This window comes from Neopelma chrysocephalum, unplaced genomic scaffold (genome assembly GCF_003984885.1).
Source record: "Neopelma chrysocephalum unplaced genomic scaffold, ASM398488v2 Primary Assembly neopelma1_97301, whole genome shotgun sequence".
NCBI lineage: Eukaryota > Metazoa > Chordata > Aves > Passeriformes > Pipridae > Neopelma > Neopelma chrysocephalum.
This window is the reverse complement of record NW_020925942.1, coordinates 245-10,777: the sequence shown is the minus strand read 5'-3', so window position 1 is coordinate 10,777 and position 10,533 is coordinate 245. Positions and strand designations below refer to the sequence as shown.

Below are 10,533 nucleotides of genomic sequence, written 5' to 3'. Positions count from 1 at the left end.
ACTTTGTCCTTGTTTGTGAACAGCAGATGGAGCTGTGGGCTCCACTTACTTGCTCCTCCTGATCAGGTACTCAGGACACTCACCTCAGCTGTGACTCCAGGGTACTTTCCAGGCAAGCACATGGAGAAGAAAGTAGGAATAGACAAGTGCTGACAATCAAATTACTCACGAGCTTTAATTCTTGTCTCAGTATGCCACCAAAATCAGCCTATTTCAGGACATAATGGTTAATAAAAATAACAGTGAGATCAGTACAGAATGGATAAAATGCAAGCACAGCCATTTGGATGGACAAAATGCAAATACATTTACAAAAATGGATAAAATGTGGATAATATGCAAACACAATCATCCAATCATAAAAATAATATAACAAATTCCAAGGCAGAACATTGGCTAAGCTGCAAACAAAGCACAGCCAAATGGGAAACACCAGGAAAAATTGAGCTCAAATCACTGGGTTGGCTGAGGGCTCTCTTATTTCTACAGCTGGCCTCCTTCATGCCATTTCCATTTATCCAAACCACGATTCTGTGTAAAGACAAAAAAGGGGGAAAGTCATGAATACCAATCCTGATGCACCACAGAGGCTCCTCAGAGCAATGGACAGGCAATTTCATCAAAACTGCCTCCTACAACCCCACTCTGTTTCCTCAGCACTGTGCACTTACTTTGACATGTAGGATATGTAATCACTCCATCCCGGCACTGTGCTCTAAATTTCTCAGCTCTTGAAACTTGTCGGTACCCGCTTTTGCATTCAAAGAGAATAAAATCCCCAGAGTGATAGGTGGAAGTTCTTGATTGGTGTGACTGTAGTTGAATATTGTTGCTTTCCATGTGGTCCATACTCACTGTACAGCTCCCTGCAAAAAAGGACTTTCATTATTTGCCTGTAGATCTCACACCGGACAACTGATGCTGTGAAACCATTGTGCCCTTTCCCCAGCAGTCTTTCCAGCTCAGGAATGCTGGCCAATGCCTTCTTGGGAGCACTGCCCCTCCCTGCCTGCAGCTTACAACAGGGTTCTGGCTCCTCCCCAGGCACTTCCACAGGAAAGGGAAAGGCTTTTTGCTCTCCTTTCAGCACTAAAAATGCAACAACACAGCAGCTAATCTGTGGCTGAAGAGGAGATGACTTACTTCCCAGTCTGCATCGTGGGTAATCCAACACCCCCTCCACACACTTGACTCTGTAGTGAGAAGGTTCTTGCTCTTTCACATATCCTGCTTTACAATCAAATTCAATATAGTCACCCGATGTGGAATACAGCTTGCTTTCTCTGGACCATTTCAGCTGAATATTGTTTCTGTCCATGTCTTCTTCTGATGCTGTACATGCCACTTGAAAAATTGAAGAGTGTCAGCATTTCATGCAGGCACAACACAGGTAACTGTTTTGCCCCTAGAGCCTACAGAAGTTGTTTGCCTCAAAAAATCCTTCCAGCTATTTGCTCTCATCCTCTGTTACTTGCCACAGAAAAGACATTCACAGCCAGCCTAAAAGGGAAAATGACCATGGCTGAGATGCCACACAGAGCTGTGGAGAAGCCTTTTCAGTCTGACAGTCACACAGGGCAAGAAGGAAGCACAGGTGGGGAAGGCAGCAGGCACCAATGAACTTGACCACGTGTTTTTTGAGATCCTTCCCTTCTGCTCCGTACTTCTCTAAATTTATTTTCTCATTACCGTGTCACAGATGCACACCTGGATGTCCCCAGAACTGCCACACACTCAGATCGCTCCTCCTTGTTCCCAGCCTGCTGCCTGTAGCAGCATCCCCAGCTTGGGAGCACTCAGGAGCTTTGCACAGAGGTGGAGATCCCCTCACAGAGGGGGGTTCAGCCAAAGTCCTCTCCTTGCAGACCTCCTGGCAGCAGAAAGGACTACACGAGCTAACTTTCAGAGAAAGTCTTTGGGGATAAAAGAAGGACTCGCTGCTGTACTGCCCTGCCAGCATCCCAGCCCCAGCACAAGTGCTGCTGCACAAGTGCTGCTCTCAGGGTCGGAGAAAAAGAAGAGAGGAGCAGTCACACAGCCTTTGGCCCCCCAGCACATGCTTCAACGTACCTAGGCAAACAGGGGGGCTTGACCACTGCCCATCAGTACAAGTGATATACTGAGATCCTTTCAAGACGTACAGGCTTGGGCATTTGTATTCCAGAGTTGTACCTTGCTGATATTCTGATTTCCGGAAGGAAAGAAGCTCTCCGTTTTCAATAGTTGGAGGTGGGCCACATTTCCCACCTTTTCCTGAAAGAAATTGTCCAATCAGAGACAAAAAACCACAAGAGTTTAACTGCAATGGAGGTCTGATCACAAATACTACCCCATAGAAAGTTGGCACTACTCTAAGAGAACCAGAGGAAAGCAGAGAGAAAATCTAATACCTGGCAGGTGAAACAGAGCAAGAGTTTCTCATTTCTCCAGCTCTCGGGCTCACAACTGCCTGTTCACCCCATTTGACCACAGCTGAAGTGCTTGCAGCTGTCTGCAGGACTTCATCTTGTCCTGCAGAACAGTGTGGCATTTGGCCCTCTTGAGTGAAGCCACCTGAGTCACTCAGCTGGTAAACTCATCTGAATAGGTTCCTGGGAAAATTACTTTTTCCTGATTGTGCCATACACATTGCAATTGTGCATGATAAGGGTACTGAAATTTGGAAAAGTAAATCCCACTGAGCCTCATTACAGAATCTCTGACAGGCAACTCTATGAAGAGAGAGAGAGAGAGAGAGAGAGAGAGAAATTACCTTTGCACTTTGGCAGCTCTGTCCAGGTCCCATTCTGGCACACTACAGTGGGAGTCCCAGTCATCTTAAAACCTTGCCAGCAGTCATAGTTAGCAGTCTCTCCAGGGAGATACTTTGTCTTTTTAATATTAATTCTACCACCAGCAATTTCTGGAGGAGGTTTACATGTCACATCTGAAAAGAGACATGGCTACAGTCACCTTTGCAGTTGTTGAGATGCTCATCTATACAACCAAAAGTTAAAGGAATCAACCTGGTTACATTTTCTGTGCAGATTTTCTGTCCCAGGTGGGTCACAGCATGGAGAAAGCAATGAGGTGTGACAGTGGCAGCAGAACATGATCTGGGACTCTCAGGAGATGGCAGGGTCAATAAGAGCTTCTAGAAAAAGCCAGTGTTTCTGTAGCTACACTTAATGTCACAGAAGACACAGCAGCCTTCCTGCATGCCCATGTCCCTCCCTAGGGAGCCCTGGCATTCCTGGAATCCCCAGAGGTAACAGCCAAACTGACACTGTGCTGAAGTGCAGAGCTCTGGAGGACTGGCAGTGCTGGAGGAGCTTGTCACCCTGTGCTGCTCAGGGATGGGGGAATGCAGCCAGCTCCAAGGAGCTGTGTGAAAGCCAAGTAGCACTTGTTCACCCTACAGCCATGGATGAAAGCAGGGGACAGGAGCACAGCTCCTCACCGTTCCTTGTCACGGGAACAATCTTTCCAGTTCTGTGGCCCTGGCAGACCTTACATGGCTTAGATCTGGGTCTCTGCTGGGATCTGCATTGGTCAGAGGGGAGCCCTGGAGAAGAACAGTTGCTTCCCTCTCCTACTGCTGCTTCCATTCAGGTGCTTCCTGACAGCTTTGAACAGAAGACAGAAGCCCTTACATGTCTTTCGACTGAAGGTTGTTGAAATGGTGGACACTGGAGCAATACCAATAACAAGCGGGAGAGTGACAGTACAGCACATTTTTGGCCCTGCTGCTTCAAGATGTTTTTGCTGTTGATGGAAAGATTCCCAGTATTTCTAGAAGCATCAAGCTAAATTAAAGTGCTGTGCAAGCAAGCAATAGAAAGTACAAAGTTGATTTACCCAAAGAAAATAGAAGGAGAAAAGGTGAGTGTTAAGGTAGAGAAATAGTCCCCTCATGCTAACAGGCAAGGTGAAAGCACAGGTTCCTACCTCTGCACACTGGTGCTTGTGACCATTCACCATTTAAACAAGTGACGAAATTTCCACCTGTCATTTGAAAATTGCTTTCACACTGATAATGTACTCTGGCACTGGGCAGATACCTCTCCTGTTCATTGTCTGCAACATGACCATTGGGGATTTCAGGTGCGGGTCCACAGCTAACATCTGAAAAGAGAGGTGCATGTAAGGACTGCAGTACAACAATATAAGAACCACAGAACATTGCATTCTGGAGCTCCGGATGAGCAAAACCGGTTTGTGTAATGCAGATCATTTTCTACAGGTAGAAAAAGAAGATAATTTGGTCTTTATTCTGCAATGCTTCACCAGGCAATATTATTTTTGCCTAAAGTGACTCAAAAGAGAAAAGAAGTCACAGAGATCAGCCAGTTGTGCAGAGTGGTGCTGTACAGCATTGTGTACCAGTGTGATTTATTTACTGTTTGAAGGTAACTGTCAGCAACTGACATTTTTAGTGATGTGAAAATAAGATACATTACCCTTCTAGTTTTCTCCTCCTTTGCAGCCAAGATGCATTCCTCCATAACCATCTGCCTGCTTGATTGCAGCAGACAGCTAAGTTTCAGCTACTAGCTTCAGCCCACAAGGAAATGATTGCTTTGCTGATCTACGCTGCTTTTTGTTTCTCAGGAGCCAGAAAAATAGGTGTTTTAGCAGCCCATTCAAAGCAAGTCACCTGTTGGCTCTATTGACCTGACTCACATGCATGCCCGAGTTGAAACTATATTAATTCACATGCAATATTAAGAAGGACTACTTAGAAGTAGAACCTATACCTTCACAGAAGGGCGGTGCTGTCCAATTTCCTTCTCTGCAAATAATTTCAGGGGAACCAACAATCAGGAACCCTGCATTACACTGGTAGCGAATTGTTTCACCAGGCTCATAAGTTTTCTTGGTTCTGCCTTCAAACTGAGCATTGGCAACTTTTGGAATCCTTCCACATGACATTTCTGAAAAGAGAACAGAAATCTGATGCTTGTGCTAATGGGATACATATTAAAAGAGTGTATTCTTTCCACCACACAGATGCTTTAGTGAGCTATTTCTAACATCAGCATAGTCATCTGCTGACAGTGGATGATATAATTATAGTTAACTAATAATTACAGAAAAGATAGCATAGGGAAGATTAAACAAGTTATTCCCCTAAACAGGCACAGATTTCAGTCACCAAAATATTTAGATCCTGTTTCTAAACATGCCAGAAAATTTTACGACGGGCTTCTGTCCCTTACTATACTGAAGTGATTTCCATCACTGAGACTCCAAAGCAACTCTTAGTAACTACTGGACTCTCTAGAAAACAGGTGCTTGGCTTATAAGGACATGCCTAGGACTCACCTGGCAGAGATATGAACCGAACAAAGATTGCAAGAATACAAAGGAATATTTAAAAACTAAGCTACATTCAGGAAGTCAGTTTTGCACCCCATCGGGATTGCTCTGAAGACATCTGTGATGGAAGATAAGATTCCACAGCAAAATAAAGCTTCAGTTTCAAATTCTTTCCATTTCTTTGCTAACTGTACTTCAAAAAAAAAAAAAGGATTTTTTTATATTACCCAAGCATTCAGGAGCTGAAGTCCATTCTCCCATAGAACAAGTTATCTCAGTTGGTCCATTTAACATGTATCCAGAATGGCAAACATACTTAAATTTAGCACTGGTCAGATAAATTGATTTCCCTTCTATTTCAATTTTTAAGTTTGGATTTTCCAGCCTTGGAGTATCAGCATATTCTACAGGCTGTGGTGGCAAACATGGTCTTTCTAAAAAGTGCAGAAAACAAAGATAAACAATAATGCAAGAAAATTAATATTGCAACTGCAACTAAGTAATAAATCATGCTGATTTACAGACTATGGGATACTATTTAAGGCTTTCAGTCAAAACTGAGACTCCATTATGCAATATATTACTCAAACAAATAAGCACACAGCTCTTGAGAGACTACCTGAAAGTTTTATATGCCATCTTAGATCAGTCTGTGTAAATAAAAAGACTGCAGTTGCTTAACTACACTTTCTTTAGGAACTTATGTTCTATTGCTTTTCTGCAGTTACCTGTTCATGCAATTCTTATGTAAATAACAGCACCCTCCTGCTAATGATGACTGCAAATGCATAACACAGGAAGTCATAATAAAATAAAGAGGAAAAATATCCCAGTACTGACCCGCACACTGAGGTGGTGATTGCCATTTCCCTTCTATGCAGGTTATTTCTTTTGCACCGATGAGCCGGAAACCATTGGCACATGAAAAAGCTATTTTACTCCCATGCCTGTAATTTCTTCCAACTGTTGTCTGTTGAGCACCAGGCACCTGAGGTGGAGGTGGGCACACACTCTCCTCAGCTAAGGACATATATTCATGTTATAACAGAACATAAGATAAAGTATAGTAGTTCATCACAGATTAAAACACAAAGAACCAAGAAAACACTGATGTTGGATAACTCTCCAGTAGCTATCTCAAGCTTTAATTAATAAAATGACCATTTTGTTCTGCTTCAGAAACATCAGAGCTGCGTTCAGACGCTCATATGCTTTCAGAGCCATAGAAAAGACTGTCACAGTTGCCCACACCAAGCTAAGCTGGAGCTTCTTTCCCCTTCACACAGCTGCACACTCTTATGTGTTTTCCCTGCTCCTTTCTCTATGGTGAAATATTTTAGGAAAATTGAACCAACTTCTGGTATTCTTGTTTTGTTTTTCTTTAGACTTAGTTGATAGAGCTAAATGAGAATCACAAACGGAAGCAAAGAAATAGGCTTCAAATTTGCCACTCAAGGAATGAAAGGCTCTTCCTTCCACAGGAAAGAAAATGGAGGGAAGTAGGTAGACCTAGGAGGGAGATCCAAGGAGACTTGCAGAGCTTGGTTTGTTGCTTCTCTTGTTGTTCCAGAAAACTGAGAAGGTAGAGACAGTTGGTCTTGAATGGGAATGTTCCCTAGAGTGATTGTGTGCTGTGTGCTTCTCCCATTTCTACGCATCTTTTCCCATAAATCTGGTATAGTCAAAGCAGGACATGAGGCAATGATTGTTTTACAGTCCTGCTTTCTATGGGCAATATCCTGCTCTGCCATGCATAAAGGCAGTCCTGCAGGCATTCAACCTCTGGTGTGTGTTGTATGAGGGCAGTCTCCTCTAGGTCTGTGTTTTTGAACTGTCCAACTCAGCATTTTTCTCATTGTTTCACTAGGAAGCAATTGGAAAAAATGGAAGAAAAGAAAAATCAGGAATTGAAAAGCTTTGAATGTTTACAGGAAATAAAGGAACTTTGACTGGAGCTTGAGCTATGTGCTCTCTCATTTGCATCAGGGTAAAGTCCTTCTGAAGAATCGAGCTTAAATTTATCATTGCATCTTTTCTCACATCAGAAGTGACAGTGACAACTGTTCCAATTGTCAGAGTAGAGATCATTGTCTGCCTCACTGAAGCAGTGCATCTCTAAGCCTAGTTAACTGCTCAAATGATGGCCATGACTACCCTTTAACATATACATAAGCATGTAAGCATTTCTATTTCAGACTATACAGCAACACTAAGACGCTTTAATAACGATCATTTATCATTCCTACATAAAAAGAAGAAATGGTATGCAAATCTAAAAACATACCTGGGCATTCAATCTCTGGCGTCCAATTTCCAGACACACAAGTTGCCTGTTTAATATTTTTGTCAGCTGATGTACATCTGTAATGTATAACTTTATGAAACCCAGTCCTCCTTTTTGACATGGGATGTTGACCAGAGCTTACAAACTCAACACCCATTGGAAGTTCACACTTAGGAGATGGATCTGAAAAAAATAAACAAAAAGAGCTATAAAAGAAAATAGATTTAGTTCAGATAATATGTACTGATGAAGATACCATCAGTTTCTCAAGGCATGTCCATGTGAAAGTGGGTTTTTATATACTGTAATTTGAAGTGATGCCTAAGACTCCTGGATTACAGAAACAAAGACTTTTTTTTCCAGCTACCTAAAGCAGAGACTGTTCTCAGTCCCAAAGCAATTTTTTTATATTGACAGGATCCCTTTTGCTGAGTGCAGCAAATAATAATAAAAAACCTAAGCAATGTTTTATTCCCTAAAACTATAGAAAGGCTATGAAATAAGCAAAAAGAGAAGGGGACCTCATCAATGTCTACCAGGATCTACCAATATCTGAAGGATATCAAGAGGAGGGAGCCAGGCTCTTCTCAGTGGTGCCAAACAAGAGGACAAGAGGCAATGGGCAGAAACTGATGCACGGGAACTTCCACATGAATATGAGGAAAAACTTTACTTTGCAGGTGCTTGAGCAGGGACGTTGGACCAGATGATCCACTGTGGTCCCCTCCAGCCTGACCCATTCTGGGATTCTGTGAAAAGGACTAATGCACATAAAAATGGTGAGGATGGGATAAGCCTAACACACTGTGGCTATTAACAATAATTCCTTTTAATACTTGATTTTAATGACTATGCAAGTGTCTTTGACCTGCTCATAGTGCTTACAAAATTGTATGTGCAGAGTCTTTCCAGGATGAAGAACATGCTGCCACTTAAAAGAGGAGTAAATAAAAACCACCTCGTTTTGATGCATGAAACTGTAGGATGTCCGGCTACATACTGATTGCTGAAATCCTTGACATTTTGAACAGAACTATGTCACACTCACATCTGAAATATTATCAAAATCGCATGGAAAGAAATTACCAGCACAAAGAGGAAAAGGTTTCCATTCTCCATTAGAACATTTTATTTTCATTTGCTTAGAATTGTCAGAGCATCCACAAGTTACTTCATCACCATGTGAAAACTGGGTCTGGTCTGCCTGATGTAGAGCAACATTTGGAATAGAGGAAGGTGATTCACAGGGCATTTTGTCTTCTGTTGAAAAGAGCAGAAGTATTCCACAATAATATTGGAGTTACATATGAATAGCTGAAAGAACTTAAAAATAACTATATTTGCATTTGGTGAGCCAAGCCTACCCCCATTAATTGTAACAACTAAACTTGAACACAGCTGGAGTATGCGTATATCTTTTAGTCAGTTTACTAAATCCCTCTCTGTCTTTTCCCCTCCTTTTCCAACACTGTAGCATGATCCACAAGTAGTTTCAGCTAACATTACTTTGCCAAACCGTTGATACATAAATCCTAAAGTGTAAGGAAACCTTCAATTAATCCAAGTCACCTGAATCCCTGATTCTCATCAGTCAAAATTATAATTGATTATGCACCTACACATTTGTAATGTACACTTTCAGTCAGAATTAGTATAAGACCTGAAAACCATTGTAGTGTTCCTTAGAGTACTGCAGTGCTGTCACCTCTGTAGGAGAACAGCAGTTCCTGCTTTGGGCTGTCACTGTTGCAGTGGTAGTGACAGGAAAAGGTAATGGCTTTTCCTGACTCTTCATTCACAACATGATTTTGAACATAACCTATCTGCAAATATGTAATTTTAATTGTGACAATATTTGTGATGTATTAGCTTACAGTGAATTACAGACTTCTCACAAGTAGTGTTAAGTAGATTACCAATGCAAGAGGGAGGAGGTGACCACTGTCCATCAACACATTCTATTTCCTTTGATCCAACCAATTTGAATTCCATGTTACACTCATACTGCTTTCTGTCCCCATGTTGATACTGTTCCTCAGAGCCACCAGCAATATTTCCATTGGTAATTTCAGGGGGAGGTCCACAGCCTCTGGCCTTCACTGAAATCAAGAGATCAAATCTATGCTCTGAACTCAGTACTTTAAGCACCGTAAAGTACAACATAAAATCCATTGAATTTGTTGTTTAAAGTTAAGAAAAATCAGTGGAACAGGTTAAACGGATCATTGATTTATGCCTTTGAATATCTGGATTCATGTTGGGCTGGAGATGACAAACACATATGTGTGATCCTGGCTCACTCTTGTCTCTTACTTCCATGCACTGTCAATGTCTGCTGTGATAAAAAAAGTGCTTGATAAAACCAACCCAGTTTTAAGAGAAAAAATGTGTTACAAGGATGGCAACTTCAGTATTCTTTAAAAAAATAAAAATTGACCATTCTGCAAGTAACAACAACCTATGTTCTAAAAATCACATAGCAAGTGATATATATAGGGTATATTAAAAGGAATTCAGTTTTGATGGAGTGAATGGAACTCCTATTAAGGGAATTGATTGAGTGGGAAGAAAGGGAAGTCAGAAATATGAGGTCCCTTCATCCTCTCAAGCTTCATGAAAGCCCATGTGCCTCATGAAAGGGCGTAGCACCAGCACAAGAAACTCTTTTCAGATGCCAGTAAGTTGTACTCTTCTTAAAAAGGATAAGTACAGACGTATATATTTTTCCTTCTGCATGAATTTATTAATCCTAGAAATGAAGCTAGGGAATTTCACAGGAAAATCCTTCACTGGGTTTCTTTTGCTTGGGTCCAGTTCTGTGTCATCTCCAGCCCAGTTTTTTTTCTTCAATATCATATGATTAGAAAAAAGACCATAGGATGCAATATCTGAGGGGTATCAACATTAGGCAATGGCAAAACTTAGGACATTTAGGATATAGTAAGAGAGGA

The 10,533-nt window shown here is 41.7% G+C and overlaps 1 protein-coding gene across 3 annotated transcripts; it reads right to left on the bottom strand.

Annotated features, from left to right (window-relative positions):
* Positions 1-150: 150 nt before the first annotated feature.
* LOC113961584 (complement factor H-like) lies at positions 151-9,769 on the bottom strand. Of its 3 annotated transcripts, none has more exons than XM_027672009.1 (12): positions 9,499-9,769; positions 8,669-8,842; positions 7,583-7,765; positions 6,139-6,318; positions 5,526-5,732; positions 4,737-4,913; positions 3,928-4,104; positions 2,753-2,926; positions 2,071-2,253; positions 1,144-1,344; positions 672-866; positions 151-531 (listed from the first exon to the last, which is right to left on the bottom strand). In XM_027672009.1, exons 1-12 carry the CDS (start codon positions 9,752-9,754, stop codon positions 515-517), a joined length of 2,124 nt encoding a protein of 707 aa, XP_027527810.1. In that variant the 5' UTR covers positions 9,755-9,769; the 3' UTR covers positions 151-514. The 3 variants fall into 3 exon arrangements, with proteins under 3 accessions (XP_027527810.1, XP_027527812.1, XP_027527813.1); XM_027672011.1 differs by having other exon boundaries at positions 675-866; XM_027672012.1 differs by lacking the exons at positions 2,753-2,926; positions 3,928-4,104.
* Between the last annotated feature and the right edge of the window lie 764 nt (positions 9,770-10,533).

Bases quoted from the DNA above. Each gene is read 5' to 3' on its own strand.
- LOC113961584 (XM_027672009.1), bottom strand. From the start codon at position 9,754: ATGGATTTTATGTTGTACTTTACGGTGCTTAAAGTACTGAGTTCAGAG. The intron at 7,766-8,668 runs GTAATTTCTTTC...TATTTTTTTCAG, and splicing joins ACCTTTTCCTCTTTGTGCTG to ATCCATCTCCTAAGTGTGAA. The intron at 5,733-6,138 runs GTCAGTACTGGG...TGCACTTTTTAG, and splicing joins ATCACCACCTCAGTGTGCGG to AAAGACCATGTTTGCCACCA.